Source organism: Haliotis rubra, unplaced genomic scaffold (assembly GCF_003918875.1).
Source record: "Haliotis rubra isolate DU_JTF1 unplaced genomic scaffold, ASM391887v1 Scf552, whole genome shotgun sequence".
Classification (NCBI taxonomy): domain Eukaryota; kingdom Metazoa; phylum Mollusca; class Gastropoda; order Lepetellida; family Haliotidae; genus Haliotis; species Haliotis rubra.
The window spans coordinates 627,442-643,291 of NW_025767249.1; the positions used below are offsets into that span (position 1 = coordinate 627,442).

At 43.8% G+C, this 15,850-nt stretch overlaps 1 protein-coding gene across 4 annotated transcripts in view; it reads left to right on the forward strand.

The window, feature by feature from the left end:
• LOC124253795 (thyrotropin-releasing hormone receptor-like) overlaps window positions 1-15,850 on the forward strand; it is a 103,642-nt gene that overhangs the window by 72,072 nt on the left and 15,720 nt on the right. The window contains exon 3 of one of the 4 annotated variants that reach the window (XM_046687646.1): window positions 1,201-1,407. The exons of 1 other annotated variant lie outside the window; for it this stretch is intronic. In XM_046687646.1, the coding sequence (XP_046543602.1) occupies window positions 1,201-1,310 (110 nt within the window). In that variant the 3' untranslated portion in view covers window positions 1,311-1,407. Of the gene's footprint in view, window positions 1-1,200; window positions 1,408-15,850 lie in introns of those variants that run through there. 2 more of the 4 variants (XM_046687645.1, XM_046687644.1) reach the window with 2 other exon arrangements.

The following is a 15,850-nucleotide window of genomic DNA, read 5'->3' on the forward strand; positions in this document are numbered from 1 at the left end:
ATGATTTGTTTTGTGTTGTTCGCCATAGGGAGATGTGAGTGCTTGTTCGTTTGAGTTTGTTTGTTTGTTTGTTTGTTTGTTTGTTGAACGTCGCACCAAGCAATTTTGCAACAATATGAAGGTGATCAATCAATAATCGAATCTGGGCCAGACAATCCAGTGATCAACAACATGAACATCATCTACGCAGTTGGGATATTGACATGTTTCAACCAAGTCAACGAGCTTGACCACCCGATCCCGACCCTTGCTCATAGTCGCCAAGACCAATTCTAGCCCGTTTTTTTTAACGGGCTTTGATGTGGTTGAAGATGTTTTGTTACCAACAGGGATATTTTTTGTGAAAATGCTCCGTCTTCACTTCAACAACTAGCCAATATTCATGATCCCTAATATTATTTAATTAGAAAACATTAACTTGCTCGGATTTCTTGTTGCACTGGATTTAGACGCATGCGGTGTTCATCACTATTCAAAACGTTCGAGGCGACAATCCCTTAAGATAAGAAATAAATTAGAGATTGATTCATCTCCGAAATTGTTTTTATTGTCAGCGTTTCTGATTGATAAGGGGACATTTCTTGACAAGGTAATTTCAACACCTGTCAATGCAAACTGCAAAATATGGGTAAAAAATATCAAAGTTGAAATTTATTGACTTTGTACGTTCTTTTTTTTTTGTAAACATGTCATCAGGGATGTGCAAAACCTGCCCAGGGGCCATGGTGCGAGGCGTGTTAACTAAACAATTACACCTTTTTCGTCATTTTCTCGACGTGCATATTTCTATTTCTGAACCCCTCGCATACCAACACACCGTTATCCACGTGAAGATCCGGGTTGAATTGGTCTCAAGCCAAACATGCTTCTAAGAAGGGACAGGATCGGGTAATCAGATCCGCTGACTTGGTTGATGCATTTTGCCATATCACACTTGTTCACCCCGATGCTCATAAATTCAATCACTGGATTGTCGGGTCCAGATTTGTGTATTTACAAACCGCCGTTATGTAGTTGCATTATTGAGACGTAGAACAACTGAGAAAAACCAGTTTATCCCAAAATCTTTTCGGAGTGTCTACAATATACGCATCACAGTTAACATGGTTCTTCAATCCGGAACCTTGACAATATGGACGGCTTTGTTAGCACGGTCCGGATTACCAGGGTCTCACTGTATGGTCTCCTTTACTGTTTCAGGTTGGCTCGACGTCTCTGTGAAATTGAAAGCAAATGAAGCATTCATGTTTGAAATTTTTGACCTTCGACCTTTACACACCAAACCGCCAAATAGACATGTTCAAACATAACAATGGAACCTTCGTCGGCAACTTCCTCAACAACAACAACAGCGGAGACTACGTAACGTGAACACTGTAGGAACGGTTGTTTGAGAAGCATCCCTAATAATCTCATCTTAATATGGATGACATCATTAAAAAGGATTCAGGTCTAAAACGGTTTCTTAAATCTGGGAACCTACATCAATTATGTTGCGGAGAGTACAAGAATTGGTCGAAGAAACCTTGGATTCGAACTCAAGATATGTCTAAATGGATACTGACACAAAGTTGCCCAAGGCCTCCTTTCACAAAGCACTAAGGTGATCGTAAGTCACTAAGGTAATTTTAATGCAATGTTAAAGAATGGGAGTTAAGATTAACCTTAGTAAAGGTTGCTTCGTGAAAGGAGTCGCTAAGCTCTAGGCTATTGGAGACTAGAAACTCTAGCCTGTAGATTGGCCAAATATAGGCTTGTGCTAAAGAAATCGGTATACAACTGGAAGCGGTTAACTATATTTTATGATACAGCGATGTGATTATTGAACAGTGAGAAGATTGGTGTCCGCAACTTGATATCTCCCTCGCCCCGATCTAAAGACAAGTGAAGAACATGAGAATAATGAACATCAACTGTTCTGAGCATTCGAGAGTTGTTTGTTCAACGATACCATTGAACTGCAGTGGATATGTTGGACAGTATTGATTCTGCCCCAATAAAGTGTATCGATGACGGTGATGAAGACAATAAAACATTCCAGAACGAGGCTGGTGAGAAAATGTATCACGGTTTATTGCATAATAATGTAATTATGTGATATTTACGCGTCATGTTTAACGACTCTGTTATCGGCACACGTTGATCATTGCTCAATGCTCTTTTTCCCATTGATTCATTGTGGCACGTTGCTTTCATTTCAAAGCCATATTTTCAAACATCTAACATTTTAATCTGAAAATACCTCAGTTACTGTCCACAGAATGTATTCCGTTTACATGGTGCCGTTATAACTACATTTCTTGGTCAGATCATCAAAGCGATCTTAGCGTTACGCCTGTCGTAAGTCAGTGTTAAAGTGTGGGAGTTGTGGGCATTCTAGCGTTGAAATCGCTTTGTGGAACAGGGTCCGGTTTCACAAAGCTCTCGTAAGCCTAAGACTTACTGTAACGTAGGAGGTACGAATGCTACGAGAAAAGTTACGAGATCTTAGGCTTACGAGAGCTTTGTGAAAAGGGGCCCAGGACCCTTACTCCCGTTCCATAGAGCGATTTGAGCGTTACGACTGCGTAAGTAACGTAAGTGAGATGCGAGCATTCTAGCGTTACGATCGTTTTCTGGTACAGGGCCCTAACTCCAGTTCCATAAAGCGAACTTAGCGTTACGACTGACGTAAGTTAGTGTTAAAGTATGGGAGTTGCGGCCGTCTTAATGCTACGATCACTTCGTGAACGTGTCCGTGGGTGCCCGATCATACACATCGGGCGTATGTACACACACTGTACGAATGTCATGTTGTCAGAAGGAAGACACACATCAGTTGAAGAGTATATTTACCAAAAATTCACGTTGTTTGCCAAACATATTTAAGAAATGTTCCTATGTAAGCTTTGCTGTGTCATCTAGCAAGAAGTCCAGACTGAATGTGTTGTACATTTATAACGTTTTTCGCTGTTATTTTAGGAAGTGCCATGAGTAACGTATGTTTAAAGTAATAATAATACATTGGTGATATATATGTCAAGGATTTCTTTTGTTCCGTATCATTATCTGCTTTGAGATTTCATGTTCACTGACACAAGAATTCATGTTTTAGCATCACAGTTACAAACTTAACAGTAAAGGTATCGACCGTATATCATTATAGATTGTGTTAGTTAACTTAAATATTAAAAGCTGAAGTGGCGATTTAAATTTCCTTGCCTCATTTATAACAATAACATTTTAATGACAATAAAACTCACTTAAGGAATGCAGCCATATGGTCCCACCTTAGGCAAATGAGTTTGTTCAAACTTGCCCTCTGTTCACCCAGCAGAAAGTGGGTACCCGGTGGGATAAGTCATGTGACTATTAACCTTCTCTCGCCTCACAGGCAGCTTGGGTTATCCTGGCTTTGAGCGTGCCCCACCGTGGTGCGGAAGTCAGCGCATTACAAATGCCTTTATCATTACTATTAAAATATGCTTGTTTTCCAAGGGACCAAGTCGGTGTGTTATTTCAACTTGTATCCTTATAAGCTATTGTATTTTTAACATTTATTTCATCATTTCGTCTGAACATGAAAGGTTATTATTCAGGACAATAAGAATCAGTCTTGTGAGGACTTCGTTTCAGTCATCACCCAAATGAATATGACAACAGCATCCAAAGATCTCATATCAGTTTAAATGAGAATAATAACTGCTATAAGTATGTTTGATACTTTTATGAGGCTGTGTACAAGTGTAATGTGTTGTAAATCATAGACGTCACGGCTGTCCATCTAATAAAACGTGTTTTGCTGGGCGCTCATCATCTGTTAGTTGAACATCAACTAGTGATTTGTCGTGTGAAATACTAAACCATATTTGGTTGCACATAAATAAAGCATATATTACTGTTGTTTGATATTTTGTTTAAATAAATAATGACATATATCTCAAGCTGTGAGATGAGTATCGTAAAACGTTCTCAGCGAGTGAGTGAGTGAGTATGCTGTAACGCCACTTTTAGCAATATCCCACCAATATCACGGCGGGGGACACCAGAAATGGGTTTCACACATTGTACCCATGTGGGAAATCGAACCAGGTTTTTAAGCGTGACGAGCGAACGCTTTAACGATCAGGCTACCCCACCGCCCCGTAAAAATATCTGAATATGATACTAATACAACTGAGTGGGTGAGTGAGTGAGTATATTTTTATACCGCTTCTAGCACCATTCAGTCACGATATGGCTGAAATGTTGCCAAAGTGACTTTAAATTTTAACTCACTCACTCTAGCATCATTCAAGCTATATCGCTGTGTGGGGATCCAGAGATGGTACCAAACTGGAGAATCGAACCTGGACTTTGGCGTGATGATACACTTCCAAAGCAGCATAGTTGTTCATTGAAAGAAGTGTGTTTTATAAAATGGACGGATGGCGGATCCCAGCCCCACGATATTGTTTACATTGTGCTAAAAGCGGCGTAAACCTATACTCACTCACACATTATACACACAGGCTCATAGTATGTTGAATCAATGCACAAAAGATTCAATTTCAATTGTTCAATTTGCTGTATGCATGTGCGTACGGCGAAAGAAGTGAGTTTGGAATCTACACATATCCATTGTGAGTGAGTGAGTGATTTTGTTTTTTACGCCGCTTTTGGCAATATTCCAGCAATATCACGACTGGGGACACCTGAAATGGGCTTCACACATTGTACCTATGTGGGGAATCTAACCTGGTTCTTCGGCGAACGTTTTAACTACTAGATTACCCCCACTGCCCTGATGACAAAATGATGTGAATGACAATTCATGTGTTTGTTCAGGCGAAACTAGACTTGCCTTTGTACGTGTTTGTGATGAATGATACCGCTTGGTCAGGATACGTTCCCGTTTTCGCGAACACCTTCATTTAGACTGATTCACACTAAAATACGTATGCTACAGTCGTAATCGTACACTTTCTTAAGGTAAAAGGGTTAAGTTGGTTTTATTTACCTTATATTATTCATTTATTCATACAATATTTCAACAGACATTAAAACCGGCTTCTAATTTCATCTGAGATCCAACAATTGTCACAAACGTATTATTTTTTAAAAAAACAACGTAAACACAGAGTCTTTGTGTCATGGAAATGGGTTTCGGACCTATCCGTTCACAGTGGTGCCTTGTCTAATTGCCCAGGAAATGATTCAAGTCTTAAAAAGGCACCTGATAAGGTATCTACAGAGAACGTAGTGATTCGTTCATCCAATCAGTCGACAGTGGTCGCCAACAGCGTCTGTATCATGGACAATATGGGCTATGAATGTTAAACAGGGCTCCTGCCAGCTTCTTGTAATCAGCAAAGTTCTATTCCTGGCAATTCAACGGTGAAAACGTGGCAGGAAATAAATGTTCAATCTTGGCCAAATTGGCACAAGACTTCATAATGGACCAGAAGATTCAGAGAATGAGCGTGGTTTAACGCCATTTTGAAGAGGGGTTTAGTTTCATCGGCATGTAGAGCGTTTACCATGACACTTGGGTAAAGCCAGCACTGATTCGTCATGACAAACAACGAATCAGAAAAAGGGCTAATCGATAAATTTGAAACATCAAGTCATAGAACTGAGGTACCCCGAATTCAGGCACCTCTGGGGAGGTAATTGCTGCACATTGGACAACAAGGTATCTCTCCTCCTGATTGAAATATTAGCAGTGTATCTTTTGGGTAAAAACTGATTAAGTTGTATTAATGACTCAACTACAATAGCGGACACCCAGTGGTAAAGCGGAAGATTGAGGTTCGATTCCAAACATCAAGCCCGACCTTGGTGACAAAACAGTGCAAGGACAAAACCAACATGTCTATTCATGCGTGTATCTGACCGATGGACATCGTGAACGAGTGTGATATTCTAATTATTCCTGAATAATGAGTGAATCCTCAAGCACTGCAATGAGTACTTACCAGGCCTGGTGTCAAGAAACCAGGTACTTGGTGCTTTGGAAATATTTTCGAGAAAAAGAACTTTGGAAATACAATTTCAAAAAAAGAACGTACAATTTTACAAGTCACGAACATTCTGGACTTGTTGCCACAACACTAGTATTGTGAGTGAGTGAGTTTAGTTTTACGCCGCTTTTAGCATTATTCCAACAATATCAAGGCGGAGGACACGAGAAATGGGCCTTCACACATTGTACCTATGTGGGGAATTAAACCCGGGTCTTCGTTGTGACGAGCGAACGCTTTACCCACTAGGCTATCCCCACGTACTTTAAATCCAATGACAAAGAATTCAGTAAAAATACACAGGAAACGTGTTCATCCCTTCCCAAGCGTTGGCTTAGTGTACTGTTATCATGTCATTCGCCATGTGTTGTCTGATCATCTCTGTGTAATGAATAGAGCGTCTGCACGGAGAACGAGTAGTCTGTGGTTCGATCCCCGGCGTTATGTTGACGTTAAATGACGTTAACGTGTTGCTTCACCTCACGAAGGTCATAAAAGATGGAACGGTCTAGTACGGTCTGAGGAAGTGAACTGTGTCTGAGTTGGGTATCCATGTTGATCCATGCCATGATAGATAAGCGGGCACCTTTAAACTGACAATAGAGTACCGTTGAACAAAACGATCTAAGCGCCACGATGAGCGTAAGGAGCATACCTTAGCATAGACTTAGGACAGCCTTAGCGCTAATGTTGCTTCGTAAGGAGAACCAATCACACGCCGTCGAACATGGAACACTTCGTCAGTGAACATTTTCAGTTTTGATAAAAACGACTAAATCCAGGGTATGAAACTTCCAAAATTTCAGCCAGACCACAGGGCTGGTTAGATGTAAAACTTGCCAGCACTGACCAAAACTTACCTGCCCACAAAATATCTTCATATACCGGTACATGTCTAAATTTTAACCCGACCGTCGGGCAGGGGATTTTGAGAATCTGGCAGTCCGTATTTAAAACAACCCGTCCCGGGCCCGGGCAGACAGGTATTTCGAACGCTGCTAAATCCATTTAAATTGAAGACTAGTCTAAGTCTGGAAGATCTAGACCCGAGGAAAATCTAGACTAGCTTCATTTAGAACTGTTGCATTGCAGAAAGGTCTGGGCGGAAGGTAACGTAGTTTGGTTCATAGGCTGTGAGACGGACAATTACGCTATATATAAGTTCAGCAATCTTGTTCGTGACTCTAAACGCCTTTTTATCTCTTGTGATTGCTGAAGAAGAAAGGAAGCAGTGTCGATATGACCATCAGTGGACTGATCTAACGTGGGTCAGGGTAATCCAGTCAAACCAATTTACTGAGGTCAGAACTTTGTATGGTGTGGACATCCCACCATCGTCGCTAGATCCCCGGGGGAAATTCTCAATGGGAAGCTACGTTCGTCGGAGTTTCTGAAATGCGGACGGTGTTCTCATGTCGGAAGTCGCTTGAAATAGACCGGATATAAACGTTGATTGTCACGAATACCAAGAAACGCCCAACATCAGGATTTAATTTGCCAGTCGGCGTGGTTCCAATACAACTGAGCGCGATGAAAAATATTGATTTAAGAGTTATTGTCTTTACTTTGTTTGCACATATTTCTTTATCAAATGTGCTCATTGTGGTCGAGTTAAATATCATGATTAAACACCTTAAAGTTAAGTGAGTGAGTGAGCAATATTCCAGCTATATGGCGGCGGTCAGTAAATAATCGAGTCTGGTCCAGACAATCCAGTGATCAACAGCATGAGCATCGATCTACGCAAATGGAATACGATGACATGTGTCAAACAAGTCAACTAGCCTGATCGCCGTTAGTCGCCTCTTACGACAAGCATGGGTTACTGAAGATCAATTCTAACCCGGATCTTCACGGGTCCCTTAAAGTTAAACCTTACATGGATAAACACACGGATCGTTGTATTTCACTATATAATACACGTCAGGATAAACCTTTACCATAGGAAAATACAATGGAATACAAAGAATTCAACTGCATTGCATATCAGGTAATTGTTAAGTTCTTTGGTTTTTGTAGAGGATTAGAGTGAGTGAGTTGGTGAGTGGGAGATTTTGTTTCTAGTATTTCACCTATCCATGCTGTTCTGTAGAACTGATCAGACCATGGTGCTGTGTAGAACTGAACAGACCATGGTGCTGTGTAGGACTGATCAGACCATGGTGCTGTGTAGAATTCATCAGACCATGGTGCTGTGTAGAACTGATCAGACCATGGTGCTGTGTAGAACTGATCAGACCATGGTGTTGTGTAGAATTATCAGACCATGGTGCTGTGTAGAACTGATCAGACCATGGTGCTGTGTAGAATTCATCAGTACATGGTGCTGTGTAGAACTGATCAGACCATGGTGCTGTGTAGAACTGATCAGACCATGGTACTGCGTAGAATTCATCAGTACATGGTGCTGTGTAGAATTATCAGACCATGGTGCTGTGTAGAACTGATCAGACCATACTGCTGTGTAGAATTCATCAGTACATGGTGTTGTGTAGAACTGATCAGACCATGGTGCTGTGTAGAACTGATCAGACCATGACGCTGTGTAGAATTCATCAGTACATGGTGCTGTGTAGAGCTGTTCAGTCCACGCTGCTGTGTAGAACTGATCAGACCATGGTGCTGTGTAGAACTGATCAGACCATGGTGCTGTGTAAAACTGATCAGGCCATGGTGCTGTGTAGAACTGATCAGACTATGGTGCTGTGTAGAATTCATCAGTACATGGTGTTGTGTAGAACTGATCAGACCATGGTGTTGTGTAGAACTGATCAGACCATGGTGCTGTGTAGAATTCATCAGTACATGGTGCTGTGTAGAACTGATCAGACCATGGTGCTGTGTAGAATTCATCAGTACATGGTGCTGTGTAGAGCTGTTCAATCCACGCTGCTGTGTAGAACTGATCAGACCATGGTGCTGTGTAGAACTGATCAGACCATGGTGCTGTGTAGAACTGATCAGACCATGGTGCTGTGTAGAACTGATCAGACCACGCTCCTGTGATGAACTGATCAGACCATGGTGCTATGTAGAATTCATCAGTACATAGAGCTGTGTAGAACTGATCAGACCATGCTGCTGTGTAGAACTGATCAGACCATGCTGCTGTGTAGAACTGATCAGACCACGCTGTTCTGTAGAACTGATCAGACCATGCTGTTCTGTAGAACTGATCAGACCATGCTGTTCTGTAGAACTGATCAGACCATGCTGCTGTGTAGAACTGATCAGACCACGCTGTTCTGTAGAACTGATCAGACCATGCTGCTGTGTAGAACTGATCAGACCACGCTGTTCTGTAGAACTGATCAGACCACGCTGTTCTGTAGAACTGATCAGACCATGGTGCTGTGTAGAACTGATCAGACCACGCTGTTCTGTAGAACTGATCAGACCATGCTGCTGTGTAGAACTGATCAGACCACGCTGCTCTGTAGAACTGATCAGACCACGCTGTTCTGTAGAACTGATCAGACCATGCTGTTCTGTAGAACTGATCAGACCACGCTGTTCTGTAGAACTGATCAGACCACGCTGTTCTGTAGAACTGATCAGACCATGCTGCTGTGTAGAACTGATCAGACCACGCTGTTCTGTAGAGCTGATCAGACCATGCTGTTCTGTCGAATTCATCAGTACATAGAGCTGTGTAGAACTGATCAGACCACGCTGCTGTGTAGAACTGATCAGACCATGCTGTTCTGTAGAACTGATCAGACCATGCTGCTGTGTAGAGCTGATCAGACCATGCTCCTGTGTAGAGCTGATCAGACCATGCTGCTGTGTAGAACTGATCAGACCATGGTGCTGTGTAGAACTGATCAGACCATACTGCTGTGTAGAACTGATCAGACCATGCTGTTCTGTAGAATTGATCAGACCATGCTGCTGTGTAGAACTGATCAGACCATGGTGCTGTGTAGAACTGATCAGACCATGGTGCTGTGTAGAACTGATCAGACCATACTGCTGTGTAGAACTGATCAGACCATGCTGTTCTGTCGAATTCATCAGTACATAGAGCTGTGTAGAACTGATCAGACCACGCTGCTGTGTAGAACTGATCAGACCATGCTGTTCTGTAGAACTGATCAGACCATGCTGTTCTGTAGAACTGATCAGACCATGCTGTTCTGTAGAGCTGATCAGACCATGCTGCTGTGTAGAACTGATCAGTCCACGCTGCTGTGTAGAACTGATCAGACCATGCTGTTATGTAGAACTGATCAGACCACGCTGCTGTGTAGAACTGATCAGACCACGCTGCTGTGTAGAACTGATCAGACCATGCTGCTGTGTAGAACTGATCACACCACGCTGCTGTGTAGAACTGATCAGACCATGCTGTTCTGTAGAACTGATCAGACCATGGTGCTGTGTAGAACTGATCAGACCATGCTGCTGTGTAGAACTGATCAGACCACGCTGCTGTGTAGAACTGATCAGACCATGCTGCTGTGTAGAACTGATCAGACCACGCTGCTGTGTAGAACTGATCAGACCATGCTGTTCTGTAGAACTGATCAGACCACGCTGCTGTGTAGAGCTGATCAGACCATGCTGCTGTGTAGAACTGATCAGTCCACGCTGCTGTCTAGAACTGATCAGACCATGCTGTTCTGTAGAACTGATCAGACCATGGTGCTGTGTAGAACTGATCAGACCATGCTGCTGTGTAGAACTGATCAGACCACGCTGCTGTGTAGAACTGATCAGACCATGCTGCTGTGTAGAGCTGATCAGTCCACGCTGCTGTGTAGAACTGATCAGACCATGGTGCTGTGTAGAAGTGATCAGTCCACGCTGCTGTGTAGAACTGATCAGACCATGCTGCTCTGTAGAACTGATCAGTCCACGCTGCTGTGTAGAACTGATCAGACCATGCTGTTATGTAGAACTGATCAGACCACGCTGCTGTGTAGAACTGATCAGACCACGCTGCTGTGTAGAACTGATCAGACCATGCTGCTGTGTAGAACTGATCACACCACGCTGCTGTGTAGAACTGATCAGACCATGCTGTTCTGTAGAACTGATCAGACCATGGTGCTGTGTAGAACTGATCAGACCATGCTGCTGTGTAGAACTGATCAGACCACGCTGCTGTGTAGAACTGATCAGACCATGCTGCTGTGTAGAACTGATCAGACCACGCTGCTGTGTAGAACTGATCAGACCATGCTGTTCTGTAGAACTGATCAGACCACGCTGCTGTGTAGAGCTGATCAGACCATGCTGTTGTGTGTAGAACTGATCAGTCCACGCTGCTGTTCAGAACTGATCAGACCATGCTGTTCTGTAGAACTGATCAGACCATGGTGCTGTGTAGAACTGATCAGACCATGCTGCTGTGCAGAACTGATCAGACCACGCTGCTGTGTAGAACCTGATCAGACCATGCTGCTGTGCAGAGCTGATCAGTCCACGCTGCTGTGCAGAACTGATCAGACCATGGTGCTGTGTAGAAGTGATCAGTCCACGCTGCTGTGTAGAACTGATCAGACCATGCTGCTCTGTAGAACTGATCAGTCCACGCTGCTGTGTAGAACTGATCAGACCATGCTGTTCTGTAGAATTGATCAGACCATGCTGCTGTGTAGAAGTGATCAGACCATGCTGCTGTGTAGAACTGATCAGACCATGCTGCTGTGTAGAACTGATCAGACCATGCTGCTGTGTAGAACTGATCAGACCATGGTGCTGTGTAGAACTGATCAGACCATGCTGTTCTGTAGAACTGATCAGACCATGCTGCTGTGTAGAACTGATCAGACCACGTTGTTCTGTAGAACTGATCAGACCACGCTGTTCCGTAGAACTGATCAGACCATGCTGCTGTGTAGAACTGATCAGACCATGCTGTTCTGTAGAGCTGATCAGACCATGCTGTTCTGTCGAATTCATCAGTACATAGAGCTGTGTAGAACTGATCAGACCACGCTGCTGTGTAGAACTGATCAGACCATGCTGTTCTGTAGAACTGATCAGACCATGCTGCTGTGTAGAGCTGATCAGACCATGGTGCTGTGTAGAACTGATCAGACCATACTGCTGTGTAGAACTGATCAGACCATGCTGTTCTGTAGAACTGATCAGACCATGCTGCTGTGTAGAACTGATCAGACCATGGTGCTCTGTAGAACTGATCAGACCATGGTGCTGTGTAGAACTGATCAGACCATACTGCTGTGTAGAGCTGATCAGACCATGGTGCTGTGTAGAACTGATCAGACCATACTGCTGTGTAGAACTGATCAGACCATGCTGTTCTGTAGAACTGATCAGACCATGCTGCTGTGTAGAACTGATCAGACCATGGTGCTCTGTAGAACTGATCAGACCATGGTGCTGTGTAGAACTGATCAGACCATGCTGCTGTGTACAGCTGATCAGACCATGGTGCTGTGTAGAACTGATCAGACCATACTGCTGTGTAGAACTGATCAGACCATGGTGCTCTGTAGAACTGATCAGACCATGGTGCTCTGTAGAACTGATCAGACCATGGTGCTGTGTAGAACTGATCAGACCATACTGCTGTGTAGAACTGATCAGACCATGCTGTTCTGTAGAATTGATCAGACCATGCTGCTGTGTAGAACTGATCAGACCATGGTGCTGTGTAGAACTGATCAGACCATGGTGCTGTGTAGAACTGATCAGACCATACTGCTGTGTAAAACTGATCAGACCATGCTGTTCTGTCGAATTCATCAGTACATAGAGCTGTGTAGAACTGATCAGACCACGCTGCTGTGTAGAACTGATCAGACCATGCTGTTCTGTAGAACTGATCAGACCATGCTGTTCTGTAGAACTGATCAGACCATGCTGTTCTGTAGAACTGATCAGACCATGCTGTTCTGTAGAGCTGATCAGACCATGCTGCTGTGTAGAGCTGATCAGACCATGGTGCTGTGTAGAACTGATCAGACCACGCTGTTCTGTAGAATTGATCAGACCATGCTGCTGTGTAGAACTGATCAGACCATGCTGTTCTGTAGAACTGATCAGACCATGGTGCTGTGTAGAACTGATCAGACCATACTGCTCTGTAGAACTGATCAGACCACGCTGTTCTGTAGAACTGATCAGACCATGGTGCTGTGTAGAACTGATCAGACCATGCTGCTGTGTAGAACTGATCAGACCATGGTGCTGTGTAGAACTGATCAGACCATGCTGTTCTGTAGAACTGATCAGACCATGCTGTTCTGTAGAACTGATCAGACCATGGTGCTGTGTAGAACTGATCAGACCATGGTGCTGTGTAGAACTGATCAGACCATGCTGTTCTGTCGAATTCATCAGTACATAGAGCTGTGTAGAACTGATCAGACCACGCTGCTGTGTAGAACTGATCAGACCTTGCTGTTCTGTAGAACTGATCAGACCATGCTGTTCTGTAGAGCTGATCAGACCATGCTGCTGTGTAGAGCTGATCAGACCATGCTGCTGTGTAGAGCTGATCAGACCATGCTGCTGTGTAGAACTGATCAGACCATGCTGTTCTGTAGAACTGATCAGACCATGGTGCTGTGTAGAACTGATCAGACCATACTGCTGTGTAGAACTGATCAGACCATGGTGCTGTGTAGAACTGATCAGACCATGCTGTTCTGTAGAACTGATCAGACCACGCTGTTCTGTAGAACTGATCAGACCATGGTGCTGTGTAGAACTGATCAGACCATGCTGCTGTGTAGAACTGATCAGACCATGGTGCTGTGTAGAACTGATCAGACCACGCTGCTGTGTAGAACTGATCAGACCATGCTGTTCTGTAGAACTGATCAGACCATGCTGTTCTGTAGAACTGATCAGACCATGGTGCTGTGTAGAACTGATCAGACCATGGTGCTGTGTAGAACTGATCAGACCATGCTGTTCTGTAGAGCTGATCAGACCATGCTGTTCTGTAGAACTGATCAGACCATGGTGCTGTGTAGAACTGATCAGACCATGCTGTTCTGTAGAGCTGATCAGACCATGGTGCTGTGTAGAACTGATCAGACCACGCTGCTGTGTAGAAGTGATCAGTCCATGCTACTGTGTAGAACTGATCAGACCATGCTGTTCTGTAGAGCTGATCAGACCATGCTGTTCTGTAGAGCTGATCAGACCATGCTGCTGTGTAGAACTGATCAGACCACGCTGTTCTGTAGAACTGATCAGACCACGCTGTTCTGTAGAGCTGATCAGACCACGCTGCTGTGTAGAGCTGATCAGACCATGGTGCTGTGTAGAACTGATCAGACCACGCTGCTGTGTAGAACTGATCAGTCCATGCTACTGTGTAGAACTGATCAGACCATGCTGTTCTGTAGAGCTGATCAGACCATGCTGTTTTGTAGAGCTGATCAGACCATGCTGCTGTGTAGAACTGATCAGACCATGCTGCTGTGTAGAACTGATCAGACCATGCTGTTTTGTAGAACTGATCAGACCACGCTGCTGTGTAGAACTGATCAGACCATGCTGTTATGTAGAACTGATCAGACCATGCTGCTGTGTAGAACTGATCAGACCACGCTGCTGTGTAGAGCTGATCAGACCATGCTGCTGTGTAGAACTGATCAGACCATGCTGTTCTGTAGAACTGATCAGACCACGCTGCTGTGTAGAACTGATCAGACCATGCTGTTATGTAGAACTGATCAGACCACGCTGCTGTGTAGAACTGGATGCAGACCACGCTGTGTAGAACTGATCAGACCACGCTGCTGTGTAGAACTGATCAGACCATGCTGTTCCCAGAACCGATCAGACCACGCTGCTGTGTAGAACTGATCAGACCATGCTGTTCTGTAGAACTGATCAGACCACGCTGCTGTGTAGAACTGATCAGACCATGGTGCTGTGTAGAACTGATCAGACCATGCTGTTCTGTAGAACTGATTAGACCACGCTGCTGTGTAGAACTGATCAGACCATGCTGTTATGTAGAACTGATCAGACCACGCTGCTGTGTAGAACTGATCAGACCACGCTGCTGTGTAGAATTGATCAGACCATGCTGTTCTGTAGAACTGATCAGACCACGCTGCCCTGTAGAACTGATCAGACCACGCTGCTCTGTAGAACTGTTCTGCTATCAACAGTGAACGTCCAGTATAATCACTTCATACGCTTTGCATCTCGTCTCTCGAAAACTGACTAACATGAATGGCCTTGCCATAGAATATCATGTTTTAGGCATGCATGACGAACCCGGGGCATTGCTGTCAAGATTTCGAGTAATATTTAGAATGTTTTGTCAGTTACCTTCTTCCGGCGAACAGAAACTTGCCACAAAAACCGTTGTAGCGGCCTGAAGGCGATACACCATCATGCTAGGGCTGAACGTGTTTTATTCTGTTGGTATTCCCTTGGTTTCTTTCTATAGGATTTCCATGTCTTCCTTACAGTTTGAGGGGCATTTGCAATGGGTAAAACTAATTGCGTTATCTTGCTGCGTAATATTAACTAAGACAAAATGTTTGTGGTAAAGGCCGAGAGTAACTGCATATATGACACATATTTCGAAGAACAATCTTTTAACGGGTCAAAACGTTACCGGCAAAGAAAAATCGGTGTCAGTTGTCTGTTGAAACATAAGGTATAAAAGGATATAAATGTGGTGAACATTACATGACTTGAGACACCTGGTGTGTGAGTGAGGGTAAGCGTGTCCTTCTCTTCTGGAAGGAACCGCCTCTCACACTATTTCTATTAAACATTGAAAATGTTTGCGATAAACAATTTGAGCGTGCAACTTCAGTCTGTTAACACAGGGTAGTCCAGTGGTTAAGGTGTTTCCGCACCGAAGACCGCGTTCGCTTCCATGAAAAGGGTGCAATGCGTGAAGCCATTTTCCAAGTGCACCC